Raw genomic sequence first — 18,493 nt, forward strand, 5'->3', positions numbered from 1 at the left:
GACAGGAACTACTCAGTCCTGATTGACATATGTCTCCTGTGACACTTAAGCTTTACTTCCTGGATATGTAGTACTAATCAAATAAAGGCATGCTAAATGGTTAGATAACTCTGGATCATCCCCGCTGGTCTGCATGTTTTTGAATAGAGATTGTGGAAGAGTGCCCTGGGATAGAAACACAGGGGTATAGATAGCTTTTCAGGCCCTTTCTATGTAGAGGAAAATCAATGTGACTGCTAAAATAAGACATTTAAATACAGCCTGATATTCAGAGCTGCTCTGTAGCCACTAAGTGGCATTGACTTGGAAAAAACTGGCTGCTCAGCAGCTTTAAAAGACAAACTTCTCAATCAGTGTGTATCCCAGTGAATTAAGCAGTGCCAAGGAGCATGCTTGGGCAGCTGGAATTTGATTATCCCTGGTCATGGATAGCAATCAGGAGTGGTCCAGAGCAGAACTTTGGCCTGGGATAACTAACACTCTCCCAAACAATTCAGGACTTAGTCCAGGCAAGTTAGTTAGTAGAGGGACACTGGATAATATGGCATTCAGTTTTGTAGGATTTGAAATGCGGATGTGTGCTGTTCTGTGCTGGTTGCCCACAGTGTCAGAGAACAGTCTCAAGCACATTTAATTTACTGTTACAGCCCTAGTCCTAGAAGAGTGGTTGAGCCTTCTCAAAATCTCTATGCCAGGAAACACCCCTCCTTCCTTTCAGTGGGGACAGTTTGCACTGTCCACGTGACAGCACTGCCTGCAGACATGGCTTCTTATAGAATCATAGAATGGTTTGGGTTGAAAGGGACCTTAAAGATCACCTACTTCCAACCCCCTGCTGTGGGCGGGGACACTTTCCACTAGACCAGGTTGCTCAAAGCCCCATCCAATGCCTTGAACATTTCCAAGGATGGGGCAACCACAGCTTCTCTGGGCACCCTGTTCCAGTGTCTCACCACTCTCACAGTGAAGAACTTCTTCCTAATGTCTAATCTAAAGCTATCCTCTTCCAGTTTAAAGCCATTCCCCCTTGTCCTATCACTACATACCCTTGCAAAAAGTCCCTTTTCAGATTTCCTGTAGGCCTCATTTAGGTATTTAGATATTATAACCCATGCCTTTGAGTGTTGGTCCCTTGTCACAGAAAAAAGATGCTTGCACTGAGGGAAGCACTAAGAGTACCATGTCTGCAGCCTCCCTGTGCGGCAGAAAGATCAGTAGGTTCCTATGGCTTCCCCTGCCTCTCTGGAGCAGATTGACACAAACTTTTTCCTTTCATTGCCTGTGTGGCTGCAGAGCTTGCGCAGACTGACAGCGCAGAGGCGGTTAGCAAGCTGTGCTTTGTGCTTTTCATGAACATTTCTGTTGTGCTCTTGATAATTTATGTGTTGCTTTTGCTTTTGGTCGTCTGCTGCTTATATCCTTACAGGTATCTCTTTTCTGTATGTTTTCAGAGTGCCTCACACAGTGGAACCCTCCCTCTGGGTCATCTATGGATGCTGCCATAGAGCAGCAATGGTGGAAGAATAGCAATGAGCCAAATAAATCACATCAAATACATAAGGATCCTTACCATTCTTTAAAAACTTGATGGATGTGTTAAGACGAGCAACGTTGATATTCAGTTGTCCAACAACTCTGCGGTATCTTCCACAGTCACAGACCGTGCCTGATGCGATAAAAAAAATAGAGGATATACCTGTTTAGAACCATTTGTGTGTGTGCATTGAGGGTCCTCTACAGCCCACTTCCAAACCTTCTGAAGACTTCGCCTCCACTTGTGGAGAGCCAGTCTCCTCCTGCCCCACTGGCCATAATTCTGTTGGTCAAAGAGCTTAATATTGTGGCTTTGTACACTCCCTTGCTAACTGGCTTAAAAATCCCTACTATTAAAAACGCAGATAGAAAAGTTTCCCATCTTCTTTCCACCCATATCAGTGTGGGATTTGCATATCCTCTGCCCTTATCATTGTCGATTTCATCTAGCTGCAGAGCTGTGACTTCTTGTGGTGATCACTACAGTGTTACATCTGAATGCCAAAGGTTTATCTTGTATCTGTAAATAGCACAGGTTCCCTAGCCTTCTAACACAAAAAACAGCATCCATGAAATGGGGAACTGCTGCTCTCTCAGTGAAGGAGTTTTGTGAGTGTGCATAGAGGTGGGATTGGCAAAACTTTGGTAGGACTATGTTAGTCTAATTGCTGCATGCAGCTGTGGTCCAGCAGTAATAGTCAATACCAACTTGAATAATAACTTTCAAGCACTGAAGTCTCAGTTATATTTTTGTTGGTAAACTGAAATTTGGCTTGGTATAGGTTTATGTTTGTTCCTCTGTTATTCTCAGGGAGAAAAAGTTGCTGGTGATTTCACATTAAGAACCAAACTGGCATTGCATATGAAATCTCTTAAAAATGAATACAACTGTACATTCAAGGTGGAAAAACAGTCAAGGTTATTAGGACTGAAAAGAACTTTCTGGATCATCAGATCCAAATTCTCCTACCGTGAGCAAATGCATTGCATTTATTTAGCAGATTGTGCTTTATCTAAAATCACTTATTTTCATCCCCATGCTCCTATTAGAAAACTTAATAGAATAACTAATATATATTAATATGAATCCTTAATAGAATTAGGACTTAATTCCTTTGGTATTCAGAAACTTTCTTCTAGTTTCCAGTATAAATGTACCACTGGCCTGTCTATGTGGTAGTTTTTGTGATATCAAACGTTGCCCATGAATTTAGGTAACTCTTCTCCATGTTTTCGTATGTTGGTATATTCATAGATATCAGTCGTGTTCCTACCCAAGCCTTCATTTATCTAAAGAAGACTTTTTCAGTCTCTTCCTGTTTGTTTCATCTATTCTCAAGTTTTTCCATGGGCCTCAAACTTTTATGAAACTCCAGAAAAAGCAACCCTGAAATCAGACCCATCAGACTTGACCATTGTGCAAAGAAGGATGCACAGCTTACCTGCTTTTCCCTTTTTTCCAGAAACCCCTGATAAGCCTTTGGCTCCTTTGTCACCTGAACAGAGAGGAAAATATAGTCTCAGACAGTGCACATGTCAGGGGAGAGTATTTGAAAACCTGTTTAATAATACATCAACGGTGTGCTTCTGATAGGAAGCCCTGATGTACTGTACTGGCAGATGTGCCAAGTCAAATAAATTGTGATTAATTCTGGTGTATGGAAATAAGGAGAACCCTTTAATAGCTAACTCACTGATAACACAGGCATCTTGTGTGCTGCTGGCTCCTGGTACCACTTACTTTAAATATAAACTGCAAAATGATCCTGAGAGGTTGAAAGCACTCATGAAATCTGCGAGAGGTGAGACCTGGGTTCTCTCATTGCCTTTCAGGACAGAACCCTTCCCTGGGTTCAGTAGCTCCATGAGGGGATGAAGCACCAGATGAAGCTCATGTGCACTAAGCCACTGAATTCATGTGTGCAACACTTTGTGTGGGCAGCAGTTAGCACCTGCACAAAATGAGGTCAGTAAGAAGCAGCATTTCATTTCAGATATAGTTCATGGAAATGTGATTTATTTTCATCCAGCTGCTTGTATCTTCTTCTATAAGTCATAAAAATGATAAAAATGCTTCTCCAAACGCTGTGCTACTCTGTAAGTGGAGGTGACTGGCTTTTAAAAAATCTCAGCTGTAATTTGGATCAGGAACAGCTGGATTTTATCTGAAATTCATGTCAGCTCTTCTTTTATGAATTAAAACCTTCAGAGGCCAAAAAATACTAATACTTGCTCTGCCTTGTTGATGGCCATGTTTTGATGTGGTTTTTCCTTTATACAGTTGTGTAAAATAAACTAGGAGTTGGCTATCATTTTAATTAGCATTGCTTGACACTGTACACTTACAAGCTGAAATTTCAGGGTTGCTTCATTAAGAACTTGAATGTTTCATGGTAGATTTAAACAGTGACTAAGTGACTTTTGCTTCTGTAAATAAAGAAAGAAAATGAGAAAAACTAGAAGGGGCAAATAAATTGTACATTCTGGTTGAGAGAGAGCTTGATTTAAAGGCTCAGAGCATTGGTTTACTTACAAATAAAAATAAATAATTTGTGGGATCCTTAAGTTCTAGTCTCCTTTGGTTACTGAAGACAACTTTAGGAGATAACCATCTGAGTTTTCAGTTATCTGGGTACTTCTGAAAATTAGTCCCTCAGGCCACATTCTTTTGTTCTTCTCTGATACTGTGGCTGGCTAGAAGCCACCAAAGGTTTATTCAAAACATCGGCTTGAGAAGCTCCCTGGAGAGATGGTTCTACCCGCTCACCCACATGCCTGGGCTGATGTGCTGGTTAGAGACCAGGGTTCCCCTGGGGATGGTGGAGGCCCTGCTCAGCTTTCAAGGCAGGTCTCCCTGCAGCAGAAGTAGTATGCCTTCTTAAGTAGCTCTTTAGGAATACCAGAAAGGATTGCCTGTTCTTCTTCTCAGGCAACTAGAGAATAATGTAAAAGAATAATAAAATAATTTAATGAAATTATTATCCAGGTAGACTTGGAGCCTACCTTGATTTGCAAGTAGTTGTTGTCCCTGGTTACTTGAGTGCTTTCTTAAACCTCCTAAACCCCTTCCGTTACTGAGCTGTCCTGTGCTCTGCTTGTTCACATGTCCCACAGCAGTGCAGGTGACAAGGTTTGGCATCCTGAGCAGCAGCAGAATGTTGACCTAGGCCTTCAGCATGCAGAGGCACAAATTTGGCTTTCTCTTGCAGAGCGTTCAGAGGATTTACTTCACAAGAGCCTGATTTCTCCCTTCCTTTTTTACCATTAAAGAGGATTGATTCCTTAACTCATAAAGTAAATTATTTTAGCCAAGTAGGTCGGTTATATTGCACATGGGAAATAAAATAGTATCTCAGTTAGCTCTTGTCACCAATCTTTATGCATAACTTCAGTTGGAGAGCATTGCTCCCAGCTGTTATTTGATATTACTCCATAGCTGGAACTCTCACAAAACACATATTTACCTTGAGGGAAAAAACAAGAAAATTCCCAGACCAGAGCTTACCCTTTCCACCAATTGGGCCAATTTTCCCAAGCATTCCCTGGTCACCAGCATCCCCCACAGGTCCTTTGTTTCCTAAGAGAAGAAATAAAGAGGAAAAGAGTATGGATGTTTTCTGTCATTTCTTTCCAAGGCACTATTTAGGTCTCTACTACTGTTTTTTTTCCTGAGCTTGGCTAGTCCATGTGTGGCAAAGTCAAAATGAATGGAGCCCTAAGGATGGTTGGAGGAGGACAGTGCAGATTTCTGCTACTATGGGATACAACAGTAGTAGAGATTGCAAGGCATCTTACTACAACTGCCTGTTGAAATGCCCAGGAACATCATGTTTCCTTACAGAAAATAAAAACTAAAACTGCTAATGAGTATTCAAATAAAACCAGTAAAATACTTATTTTATTTCATAGCCAAATGAGGCTGATGTCAGGTTTTACTTGGGGTTCTTTTTCTCCACCCCAGACAAATCTCTTTCTTTCTTCCTTGTGGCTTTGCTGGGAATCCTTCTCAAAGGAGGACTGCAAATAGGCAGCTGCTAGTTTTGCTGTGTGTGCTTTCCCAGCCCTCAGAGCACCAACAACAGGTGCCTTTTTAATTAATAGTTCAAGTTCTAAAATAGGTGGCTAATGATGACAGCCCAACTTAGGGAATTTCAGTTTCTACACTGAATTTAACATCACTGAGATGCTTCATAAATCATTACTAATTCCTTTATATTTTACCTATCTTCCTTTTAAGGTAAGAAGCAAACCATATGAATGCATTTAAAAATTGAAAAGGCTTTTTCATTTTAACAATAGCAACAGAGTGATTTGAAAGTTTCTATAAAAGTAAAAACTTTTCTGATTAGTCTTAGACCACTGTCAGGAAAGAAAGACCATGGATGTGCATTATCATTAAACTCTAATGATAAATTAAGCTTTTTAATTAAAGTAGGTAAACAAGGCTGACATCATCACATCTGGTGCCTCCGAATGCTCTGCCCAGCTCACACTGTGGTTATGGGATATGTTTAATAGAGCCAAGTCCCGAGACATCTGTGGCTCCTTGTGCTCAGCTCAGACGCTGTTTGATCGGAGGCAGCACTGTTTCTTAGTGTATGCCTCCATTTGCCCTTCTGCAAAATAGGGACAACTGAGACTGAATTTTGTGGAGCATCCTGACTTCCTATTGCTAGGAAATAACTCTCAAAATTCAGTTTCAACTAAAGGATCATTTCATTAAGAGAATAGTACTCTTCCTCATTATACGTATAATCTGGGTAATGATTATACATATGATCTGGGTCTTCTGGATTGAACTCATGACAGCTGTTTGGGAGAGCAGCAGTAAATGCACTGGTTTATTACATGACTCTTTCAAGTTATTGCCATATGTAGCTGTCTTATGTGTTGGTAGGAAGTACACCAAGCTCTGTGAGTATTGTTAGGTTCACTGATTAATGTTTAACAGGATTGTGAAATCCACTGGTGGAACAGGAATGAAAAGCATTAAAGATCACCGATCATATGCACCTGTACTGTTGTGTATAATGATATTCATATATCAGTAATAGCCAGCAAACCATCATAAATACCTTTTGGTCCTTTTGGTCCAACTTTTCCTTGTTTGCCCACTTCTCCTCTATCTCCTTTTACACCTTCATCCCCTTCCAAAAGAACCAGGAAATAAAGCATTATGGTACATTTCTCTCAGTGCAATAAGTGCAATTATACATCCACAGAAAGTAAAGTTCACAGGGGTTTTTCCTACTAATTTCTTATTTGCAGGCACAGTAGCCAGGGCATAAATTTCCAGAGAAGAGCTGATGAACCTGACCATCATTAGGAAAAGCTAAAAAATTTCTTTTTTAGAGAGACTATTCCAACATGAGAATTACACCAACTTCAAGTCCTTCCCTTTAAGCCCTATTAACTGTAAAGCAGATAAATAATCCAATATTTCTGTGTTTGGAAACCCGTACACACACGGATGAACTGCCAAGGGAGGTGATAGGAATTTAATTGTTCCTAGTGACTCTGTTTGTAGTGACTCTGTGTTCAAGGTATGCAGATGCTTTTGGAATGAAAGGAATGTAAATATGTTGAAATAGATCTTAACATGCACCTTAGCTCTTAGTATGGCAGAATTCTTGCCTTCACTTTTTGACAGGTGACATTTATATGTTGCTATAACAAACGTGTTTTGCAATTACTCCAGTGCTTTATTTTGAAAACTACATCCAAAGAGTATCTGTAAGAGGTAAAATCATTGCATTTATTACAGGAGTGCGGGGATTTCTCCAAACGAGATCAAGACCCTGTGACACAGGTTCCTGTATAGTACTGTATGAGTACTATTGTAAGAGACAGTCTCTCACTGAGCAGCTTACAGTCTAAAGGAGCAAACCAGCAATTAGTAGGAAAGAAATGTTATCTCCTTTCTTAGGTAGAATACAATTTCGCTTCACATTATGCAGAAAATTGGAGGCACAACTGGAACTGATTTTCATATCTTCTGCTGCTTAGTTTTTTCCAAATCCCAAAAACATCTTTACTATTTTTTAACACAAATACTGGAGAGGGGGTCAACTCCTGCACCCCCCTGCATCAAATGACCAGCACTGACTATAAGCAGCCTTTCAAAGCCTCTGCCCCTGTTCCCTGCCGCTGTCTGCAATAAGCCGTGCTGTGCAGTGGGAAGCAGTGCCACAGTGTCTTGGCCACGCCAGGATCTCCCGTAGGAGTGGCAGCCAGTTGTGCCCGTGCCTGCAGCCCGGAAGGGGAGAAGAGGCTGCATTGCAGTGTATGGAGACCCAAGGGAGGGAAATCTGGATATCAGCAAAAGAGAAGTGAGGACAGGACAGCATTTTGTGAAAAGATCAATAACCTGCCTCACTGAGCTTGGTGCCTCCAGCCCTGGCAGAAGGTGTTAAGGGAACTGGGTGTGCTGAGGGTGACTGTGACCCACGCAGCCTCTCACAAGCAGAGGTGCAAGGGCTTGCCTGAGCCAAGCATTGCATCCAGGCCACTTGTGAGCAGCCACCAGTAATTCTTCCCTGAACAGATTAGTCTTGTGCCTTTTAAACCCTTTCACATTTTTGGCCCCTATAATAAATATCCTGTGGCAAAGAGGTCAGTGATTTAATTATGTGCTGGGGGAGAATTTAGCTTCCTATGGTTGCTGTAAGACTGATTGTTCATTAGGCCTCATTCTTATTTTCTGAAAAATACTGCCCACTCATTCCTGATTTACCTTCTCCTATTTCTGTAGCCATAGGTGGCATATCGTGGGCTGCTCTGTGGTGTGATGACAGATGAGAAGTGGTGCATATTAATTGCAGCCAATAAAATGTAGTATTAGCTGTTCGACTCCTTTCCATGTCAGTTATGTGGACTTGGCTGAGTGTGTTTCTATGTGCTGAAAAAAGCTTCATTGTTGGGACTCTCTTGTGGAGGGCAGGCTCACCCTGTGGGTCAGGATGCCCTTTCTGGGGGAAGGTCTGTGGTCCAAGCTGAGAAAGATGAAGTGCTGAACTTCAGTTTGCATTGGAGGGAGGAAGCATTTGCTAGAGTGATGGACACTGGTTCTTAAATACTGGATATTTCCAAAAGCCAGGCTTCTTAAATATCCAGCTGAAGCTGTAGGTCTGACCCTGGAACTGGTGGAAGGATGCCTTTTTGTATTGGGTTCTTGTCTACTGACCATTGAACAGCAGAGCCAGAGAGTGTACAGTTTAATTTTGCTGTTGACCTCAGTGCTAACAACATTACAACTGAAAAACCAAGAAATTGTCCTTTCCAAACCCATCTATAAAACCCTTGAGAAAAGTATAAGTCACTTCTCAGTAGTTCAGAAATTCAGAAGATTCCCGGAGGCTGACAAAGGGCTTGTGAAATAAAATTCTGGGAGAAGGTTAAGAGCTGATATGATCATGGTCTGTAAACCCATATAGGGGAAGAACTGCGTGATAATAGAAAGGAAGCGGAAAAGAAGTGCTTCAAGGGCTAGAAAAGCTGTATAAGTCACGACTAGAAATGCAACATAGGGATATTTAATAGATGGACCACGCTTTTTGGCAGGGGAGGGAGATGTAGGAAGCTTTTCATGTGCAACCTTTCCCCGTGCAATGAATTCCTTCGTGTAAGGTACGCTGTTACTCTGGGTCTAGCATAGAAACTGCTGAGGGAGTTTCTTTGGCCTGTATCACACAGGAGAGCAAACCAGATGCCTGCTGACTTTCCAAACCAGGTCTTGTCGCCATATCAGTCCTCATCACCTCACTCAGGCCAGATAGCAACCTTCCCTGTGGCTTGCAGCCTGCACCTTTGGGTTGAGGGCTTTAGAGAGACTTTGCTGCAGAAGGAAGACCTCTCTGCAAGAAAGATGGGGTGTTTTTTGGTAAGAAACTTTGCTTAGACAGTTAATCTTAGAAATAGATCCTAAGAAAGAAAGCCAATATACAAGTGGAGAAGCTGTGATTACTTCCCAAGGTGTTTTCTTCCAACCTCAGTTTCAACATTTCAAGCCACTGAAAGCTGCAGTGATTTTCTCTGAGAGACTTTGGAGCAAGCCTTTCACACATGGGGCTGCTGGGGATAAAGCTAGGTTGTCCTGTAAGGGCCATCAGTCTGAGAACCAACAGGAGAAAGGGGCAAAAGGCGTGTGAAAGTTTGTTCTGGTGATTCTGAGAGATTAGAGTGTCTCGACTTCTGTTGCTAACACCTTGTGTAGTCCCAATATTTACTCAAGCCCTCTAAAAGCCTGAGGGAGAGGGCAGTAAGATTGTCACCTGTTTCTGTTTCATCTTGTCATAAAGCAGCCTAGCACACCTGCCTTAGTTTTCCTTGCCTAGGAAAATGAGAACAATAGTAATTTGCCTATCGATAAGGGTAGGAAATCCTGCTTTTGTCCACATATTGCATCTGAGAATGGGTAGACCATTAAAAAGTGAGGGTAGAAGCAAACAATATTAATTAGTAGTACCATCTCCTTGTTAATTTAATACTGGATTAATCCCAGTGCTTGATAATATGGTGTTATAATTATAAATGCGTTGTGTGCTGTGTGCAGTGAGCTCCAGCTTTGTGAATTCTTGGGTTATGCTCCCCCCTCGTGGTCTCGCTGTGATTTGCATCCAGGTAGGAGGGATTGCGAGAGGTTGGTTGACTTGTTATGGGCAGGGCTTGAGTTGGTTTCGTTTCTGATTTGTAATAGGCAACCCATCTTTTCCTCTGGGACTTCCTGTGCACAGACCATCCCACTGTATTACTCACGGTTTTGTAATCTGGCAGAATAGAATCTACATCCTGACAGTACTCTGGACCAGGTCTTTGAATTTTGTACTACTGTGCTTTGTGCAACAAGAGTTCTCTTACAGAAAGAAAATATTCTTGGACCCAGACTCATATGGTCATAGCCTATACCTAGAGGTTAACCTCTCCTTTGTGCTGCTTTACACTTGGGGCAGTGGCAGTTGAAGTTTTAACCTAATTAGCGGATTGTCATTTTAAAACTGTGTTTGGAAGGATGTCAGATAATGCTCTACACTGGCATTTAAAGCATGGGTGAAGCACTTGGAGCCAGTAGCTGAAGCAAGACCATTTCTCAACCTCGTTAGTATTCCCTCAAGCTAATTCACTTCTTCTATGTCACAGATTTTAAATACCAGACTATTAAAATGAACACACGGAGCAATAAATTACTAGACTCTTCCAGCTTGGGACTGTGTGAGACAGAAGGGAAGCAGAAGCCATAAGCTGTAAATGACTTTTGCAGCCATTAGAAAATTTTAATTGTAGTTGAGAAGGAACCACAGTCCTTCCTTTCCCTGTAAACAGGCTCAGGAAAATGCTGAAGGCCTAATAATCAGCAGGATTTTCAGGCAGTTGAAAGGGACTCTGCCTTTTTAGGAGTTTCATTAAATAACACAATGTTGAGAGGTTGCATTTGGTAAGAATTTAATTAGTAATAATTTACTGACTTTCAAGTGACTTAGATTTCCCTGCTGGATCTTTTGCAAGCAGTTTATCTGGTTTGTATTCACGAATTGAAGAAGTTTTCAGGTTAAATTGTTCCCATATGTTTGGTGACTCTCCAAGTCTTGTGATCAAGGGCTGACCCTGGTTCTTGAAGAATCAGGGTGTAATCCCTGGGGATTATGGAACCCACATTTATCTATGGAGACAGCCCTGCATCAGGGTGAGAGCATGTCTGCAGGCTGCCTAAAGGCTAAAGCCAGGAGGAAATTGCTAGCTGGGTTAATGCCTGTGTTTGTGAGCACGTAGTCTTTTCACTTGGAGCTCTGCTGATGGGCTCCCTGGGTCCGCACAGGGTTTTACTGAGACACTTTGTCAAGTGTGCCAGCAAGTCACGGCCTCAGGTCAGCTCCAGTTCCTGTCTCCTGACCAAAACCACTACAGAAATACTAATGCTCTCTCAGCCTCTCTTTGCAGGCACTCCATGGCATATCCACCCTTTCAAATGATAGAAACAGCACCTATGCTGGGCTACAGCACAGCTGTCCTCCTACATCAGATACTCTGAATTGAAAAAAGTCCATCACCAGCCAGAAAGTCCTTGAGAAGCCCTTCCCTGGGGGCATGACTGGTTTGCTGTGAGGTGGAGAAGGATGGTTAATATTGATTAGTATGCACATGGATGCTTGGTACTGCTTGCCTTGGGTGCATTTAGCATTTCTAGGCATAGCCAATGTCCCACCACGAAGGCTTTGTATGGATACCGTTATGCGGTTTTACCCTCTGATCATACGTGACACAGTTCTGCTGAGCTCCATGTTTCATGCTTGTAGTCCCACCTGAGGTGCTGTAAGGACCCTCCCCACCTCCACAGGTAGTGTGAGAAGTAAAGGTGATTTCTGCCTGCCCCTGAAGGGGTAAGGAAACTAAAGGGATAAGGAAATGTGCATCATTCTAAAGCCTTGAGAACCCTCCAGGAGCAACTGAATGCCTTGTCCTCATGCAGAGCCTTGTGGATAGCCACAGGGTTAGCCCTGCAGCCTATGGACACAGTGACCCCGAGCACAGTGAACCTTTGCAGCACTTGCACATGCACAATCTCTATTGAGAGGTTTTGTCACCAGAGGGAGTTGCAGACTCCAAGAAATAAGCAAACACAGCTCAGTTTGTTTTTCCAGTGTACAAGTGCGTCACAGCTACATCATTGGAAAGCCTCAAGATTTCCTCTAATTTCATTTTCAGTGTCTTTTAGGTCCTTAGTGAATTTCCCGTCACAGTGGGGATTCTTGTTGCATATGGCTAGATATATATATAGCTCTTTCAAGCTATATATGGCTAGGGAGGACAGGATTCCTTGACATCTTCTGCCTGACGCATTCACTGTCCTTCTTTCTCCCTTCAGCCCCCAGCACTGACCTGCTCGCCTCCCTGCCCTCTGCCTGATGTCGAGCACTCTTCTGACCCTGTGTAGAAGGAATTCAACTCGCTAAACAGAGGAATCTCAACAAGGCAAATACACATTTTTAGTGAGCGAGCTGAATCAGCTCACTGGACAGCCTGATGAGTAAACAGCTGAGCCAGCACAAGGTGAAGGTAGGACCACATGGTCAAAGTGAGGGAAGAAGGTATTTGGCCTCTCTTTTTGGCAGAAAATGTGGCAGATGAGTGCAACTGTAGTGTGCAACTGTACCCATAGCCTCTCTCCCAGGTGTCCTGTAGGAACACTCAGGGCTCCCACAGATTCCGCTATTCTTGGACATGACTTTTTTCACCCAGCTCCAAATTAGACAACAGTTGCCCATCCCTGGTGAAATAGAAAGAATCTTCAAGAATAAACTGGATTCTCTGCGCGCTTTTGTGCTTTCCATTCATAAATGTCCATTGACTCTCTTCTCCTATTGACTTACATGAGCCAGACCCAAGCCTTCTGTAGGTCTCAGTGAAGCTCTGCTGACTCGTATTATTTGAAAGTGTGGGCCTCTGTGCATGACTAGGACATACACTGTCTCCTTAATGACACAGAAATAATTTAAATTATTCCTGATTCTCCTTTTACTTGATTTGCCTGATTTAATTTTCCCAGCCTGTTCCTCTGCTATTCTGACACGATCTCAGAGACCCATGGATTACAGTGGCTTCAGTGAGGCAACAGACTGACCCAATATACTTTGAATTTATGTATTCAAGTCCCCACATATATGCTTTGTAGCTCAGGCTGATAAACTTCAGAAACTTAATGTACGCTAAGATGAGGAAGTCTAAAAGCCATGAAAATAGAATTATACGTTGAAATTAAAGGGCTCTTCAGATCAAATGTGAGGCGCTAAGAGGGAAGTTTAGTTATAGGTTTGAGCAGCCTATAGGATGTGGTAAGGCATTTTATATTTTCGGAAGGAAATGTGGATAACAGCATATCTGGTTTCTGAGAGAGTTTGAGATTTTCCAGGATTGGAATTGCGTAAGCACAATTAGAGAGATGGACAGCTATACTGGAGACCACAGTAAATGCTATTTTGAGGCACCAGCCAATGTCATAGAGTTTATAAGCATCATTTGTCAGAAATAATAAGGAAACATTTTACATCTAAATTGCTATGGGAAACTCCCAGTATTCTTCAGATTTCATCTCATTCCAGTTTCTCAACCTGGATCTGATTCAAGACCTTTGAAGTTCCTGTGTCTGGATTTCAAAGGAAATGAGCTGGGACCTGGGACAGATAGCAAGATTTAGAGCCAGTCTTCTGAAGCACTGAGCTCCCACAAATCCACACGAAATCAACTTCCACAGAGCCAGCCCCCACCCCAGTCTTCTTTCCCCCTGCAGATTCTTTTAATGGGAGTGTAGAAATCAGTTCTTTGGCCTCTCTGCTTATTTCCGCCCTCATGTTGTTGCTTATTGTTTTACTGAGACCAGGTCAGATCCCATCTCATCTATATCAACAGCCCACTTAAAACTTCCTTTGCAGGTTAGACAAAACTGTGCTTGCAGCCTCCAGGAGAGAGCAGGGTAGAAGAAAGAGCAGAGCCAGGACACCAGTCAAAGGCAGAGCCCAGGGGAAGGAGAGTCCAGTGTTCCTGCTGCTGCCAGAGCACAAACCAACTTTCACTATCACTTTATTCACTGCTGCCTCCCCACAGTGCCAGGTCCTTGCTCAGCAGCAGCAACAGCCAGTCTGTTTCCGGGATTGGAAAGGTGGAAAGTAAGCAATAGGGCCATGATTGATTTTGCAAGACCAAGGTCTTGGCTGTTCTGGGAAATTTGTTGTTTTGTTGATGCTTGATCTGGTCCTCTTTGGACCCAAGAAGTTGATGGAGTACAGAACTTTACCTTCATTGCCCTAATTACTCAGCTGTGGACCAGTGTTACCTAATTAAGTTTTCAGAGGTCCTGTGCCGCAGCAGTCCAGCTGAGACCAAGTTGTTCCTAAACATCTCGGGTCAAACACCAAAAATCACTAGTTACAAATACTGAAAAACTGGTTTTGTCCAAAGCATGTATTTTTTCTCTTTTTTGGTTTCCTACGGTTATTTCAATAAGGGTCCTAGGAAGTGCCTCACACATTTCTATTTTTAACTGCTATATAAGCCAGCTTGCTGTGTACCTCAAAACCTTTTTCAGGAAGGCAGAACAAAGCAGCCATTTCACTAGGGCTGTGCTCATTAAAAATAATCCCTTCTTTTTGAGAAGAAACCAGAGCATTGCCTAGGAAAGGAGACTGGGGTGCCAGATTTTTCTTTTCTTTACTCTTTTTATCCCCTTTTTCTGGAGTGCCTGTTTTCTTTCCATAATTCTTTACAAGCAGACTTCAACTTCCATTTGCTTGCGCCAGGGGTGGAAAAGCAGCAGATAGGTGGAGGGGATTGCAAGGCTCCTGGTTTGCATCGCTCAGGACCACCAGATGTCAGACTAAAACTCCGATTCTAATGCTGCGCAGTTTAGTTCAGGCTGACTTTTGTCACTGCAACAGAAAGTGCAGAAGGCTTACAGGACATTTACTGCATTCCTTCTGTTCCTGGAAACTGCATCCTTCCAGAGTATTTTCTAGCTCCTTGTGTTATACACGAAGGCCTCTGGTTTTGTCTCATGCTTTTAGGGAGCTGGTGGGACTGTCACAACTGGTTTGAAGACTTTCCTGATATTCAGTCTGGAATTTCTTTCTTTTCATCCCACCACTCATATCATACTTCTCTTCTGACATGTCTCATATGAGCATAAGGAAGAGTACATTTTTGAAGGGGAAGAATTTGGCTTGCACAAGTTAATTTCGACAAGTTACATGTGACTTGTAGAAGTGGCCAATTTTCGCAACACTAATGACCCTTTTTGAACAGGTGATTTTCAGGATGAGCATGCAGAGAGGTCAGGCGCTTGCTCCTGTAACAACTGTGAATGCCTAGATGATGAAGTGTGTAATGCAGCCTCCAACAGTGCAAGAAATAAACAGTTATAAATCCTGAGCCTTTCCAAATAAACAACCTCTCTTTTCCCTCAGCTTTCTCCTCTCCGTTGTGCTGTGTGATGGGAACAGTAGTATTTCTGCTGCACAGCACCGGGGACCATCCCACTTGTAGCCCATAGACTGGATCTAGCTCACAGGACAATTTGGGATAGGTGAGGTGGATGGTGTAGTAAGTCTTACAGCCACTGAACACATTTTAATTCCTTGCACTTCTAGTTACTCTGGCCCATTAGAGGTTCCCATGTTCATGTGGAAGGAGGTAGTTGCCACAACAGGAATCTGGCCTGTGGTGGTAGAAAAAGCCGGCCAATGTCCTGTGTGAGCTCAGCACCTCTGTCCTGTGGGAGCACTGCTGTGTTCTAGCATAGCTGAAGATGCTGAGCAGGTGATGGGGTGAAACTGGTGCAGGGTGGGACAAAATCCATTTTCAGGAGAATGGTGGGCAAAGGGGCACAACAGAGGTAGCACAGAAAATAAAACTTGCAGCAACAAAAGTCAGGGGCTTGTCTAGAGTTAAAGTTTAAGCAGCAAAGTGTTGCCTGTGGCTGTGGTTGTAGGCTGGGTGTTCATGTGCTCTGAGCCTGCAGACATAAGATGAATAGAGAAAAACTGGCAGCAGGACAGACTCTCTTCTGCCATATTAGGTCAGCACACTTCATCCTTGACTACAAAGGATGCCTGAGGAGTAACAGGGTAGTTCACATGCCCAGCCTGCTCAGTCTTGAATTGCCCAGCTGACTGGCAGTCAAAACCACCAGTGCCACTGAGAGCTACATGTAACTGTCCTGGATGAGCTCAGCTCTGATAGGAACTGAAATTAGTCTATAGGACTGTAGCACATAGATTGGAAAATGTATTTGATGATCTGCAATGGATGTGAGCCAGTAATTTGGAGGTGATTTATTCGATACTCCTTTTACTAATCACGGTTGTTCGGCATGGTAATCTAATCTTAAAGTAGTAGCAGCAAAGACCATGCCAATATACTGTTTGGCTCCTCATGTGTCTTGGTGTCAGCCAGGAGGCAGCAGGACTAGTAATGACTAAATCCTGACTTTCTCAGAGTCACGCTTGCAAAGAACCTTAATATCTAACCTTTAAATGCTCCCTACACGAGCTAGACCACAGAAACCAGCTGGAGTCCCAGCTACTCTCGTGTGTCACCAGACCACCTCATTAGCCTTGTGACTTCTTAAACACAATTCTGTCAAACTTTGTTCTCCAGCCTGCCATTATTCAAATACTAACTAAACAAGCTCCCACTAGCTCCCTTGGGGATCATTACATCTCTCTGCATTTATGCTGTGGCAGCAAAAGTTTAAGCCTGGATTGTAATCATAAAGAAATTAACTTGCTGATTAAAAATGGTCCTTTAAGCAACACGCATTTGAATAATCCATCATAAAAACAAATGAGTCTGTAGCAGTGCTTTTGACTTGATAATCTTTTTTCTGCTTAAAATTTAAATCAGTTGCTTTTTTTTTTTTTTCTCTGAGTCTGTAGCCTATAGAAAAATACAATGAATTACTAAAAAGAAGGCAATAGTTCGAACTGCAGTAGTCGTGGTTGGAATATATATTTTAGATCTGTCACTGCAAGATAGATTTGTGCATTATGGACCTAATTTTTGGCTGAGATACACTCCAGGCAATTCCACTGACATTAGTTGTGTTACACAAAAAGTAAGTTAATGCAGAAAATTTTGTTTCAGATATCTGCAAAGTGTTTTGAAGATAAAAGACCTGCATATGACAGAGCTGATCTAGCTCTTGTTGAAATCTGTAGCAAAAGCCCTATTTAATTCAACAAGAGCTGCTGAACCAGGTCTGATGAATGCAGCAGAGCTGTGTTTGCAAGTAAACATTTGGAGATAATGACAGTTCAGTAATCTTAAATATTGCATATCTCTTCCTACCAGTAGGTGCAGAGTGAACCATTAACAGTTCACAATAGGTGCCTACTTTTAGACAGAGTCACTCCATTTGTGGCTCCTAGCTGTACTGGTTGTGTGATGAACACAAGAAGTAAAAGAAGATTTATGTGGCTGGAGAAAGATGCAAAAGGACACTTCTGTCAGAATAGGTGACACTGTTCCAGAAGCTAAAGAAAAGCAAATTCAAATCTCCTTACTTCATCACTTTCCCCCATCGCAATTCCACTTTCTAGATGTTTGTACAGCCTGCAATAACTCACATGTTTCATCCCCAGCCCATTCCACAAGCCCTCCATGTCTGTATTTTTTAAAATCAGCCTCTATTAGTACTGGTGTCAGCATTATCAACCTGATATTCCTCACCTTTTGGTCCAGGTAAAATTGTGTGTGTCGAGCAGACATCTGTTGTAGGTCGATTGTCAACATCAAAACCAAAAATCTGAACTTGGAAGATAAAAAGCACTACTACGGTCCCGAATTTCCTTAGCTGTTGTTCTTTCTTGTTGCTCATCCTTGCAGCTTCTCAGGAAATGCCTTTCGTTGTTACAGTCTTAACAAATGCAGCTGACTCAAAAATAAATGCTCTACTAACTGAAGCAGTGGAAAGATTGGGAGCTACGTGCAAGAACAGCTAAATAAAGTGAAGAAAGGAGTTCGACCATGCTGTAGTTATTTCTGTCCTGTACATTATCCAGGATATTTATTTAACTGTGACAGCTGTTTATTCCAATTTATCTCTTATCTGTGAGATGTTTAGCTGCTTTTGCCATGGAAAATGTCTTCAATATATGGGAATATCTGTTTTGTCATTTTTTAATTTTTCTCCTTTCGGCACCAACTCTTCATGCCCAGATTTTAATTTACTCTAGAGACAAAAGACTTGGGTATTGTATCCGAGTGAGTACTAATTAGTTATAGGATAGTTGTGGCTGGCTGTGTACTGGAAGAACAATGCAGACTCCATGTAACATTTAGAAAGACTTTTCCACAAAAGCTTTTCTCCAACGAGACTGTTAGTGACAGTGGATGAGCTGCCGGTCTGCTATGGCTGGAAGTCGCTGGTGCTATTTCACACTTTTTGGGTGCTGTGTACCCTTAGTCCCCAGAGTAG

General features: G+C 42.4%; 1 protein-coding gene and 1 long non-coding RNA gene across 2 annotated transcripts in view; one reads left to right on the forward strand and one right to left on the reverse strand.

Moving 5' to 3' along the window:
• LOC115613818 overlaps positions 1-4,098 on the forward strand; it is a 20,411-nt gene extending 16,313 nt beyond the window's left edge. Inside the window, exon 2 of the long non-coding RNA XR_003993533.1 lies at positions 1,452-4,098. This is a non-coding gene — a long non-coding RNA (uncharacterized LOC115613818). The remainder of the gene's footprint in view (positions 1-1,451) is intronic.
• The window catches only part of COLEC10 (collectin subfamily member 10), a 20,759-nt gene extending 2,566 nt beyond the window's left edge, over positions 1-18,193 (reverse strand). The window contains exons 1-5 of the mRNA XM_030499775.1: positions 17,746-18,193; positions 6,609-6,680; positions 5,039-5,110; positions 2,976-3,029; positions 1,571-1,666 (exon numbers count right to left, since the gene is read on the reverse strand). Of these exons, the coding sequence (XP_030355635.1) occupies positions 1,571-1,666; positions 2,976-3,029; positions 5,039-5,110; positions 6,609-6,680; positions 17,746-17,893 (442 nt within the window). The 5' untranslated portion in view covers positions 17,894-18,193. The remainder of the gene's footprint in view (positions 1-1,570; positions 1,667-2,975; positions 3,030-5,038; positions 5,111-6,608; positions 6,681-17,745) is intronic.
• Positions 18,194-18,493: the final 300 nt, after the last annotated feature.

This window comes from Strigops habroptila, chromosome 1, assembly GCF_004027225.2.
Source record: "Strigops habroptila isolate Jane chromosome 1, bStrHab1.2.pri, whole genome shotgun sequence".
In the NCBI taxonomy this organism is placed as follows: domain Eukaryota; kingdom Metazoa; phylum Chordata; class Aves; order Psittaciformes; family Psittacidae; genus Strigops; species Strigops habroptila.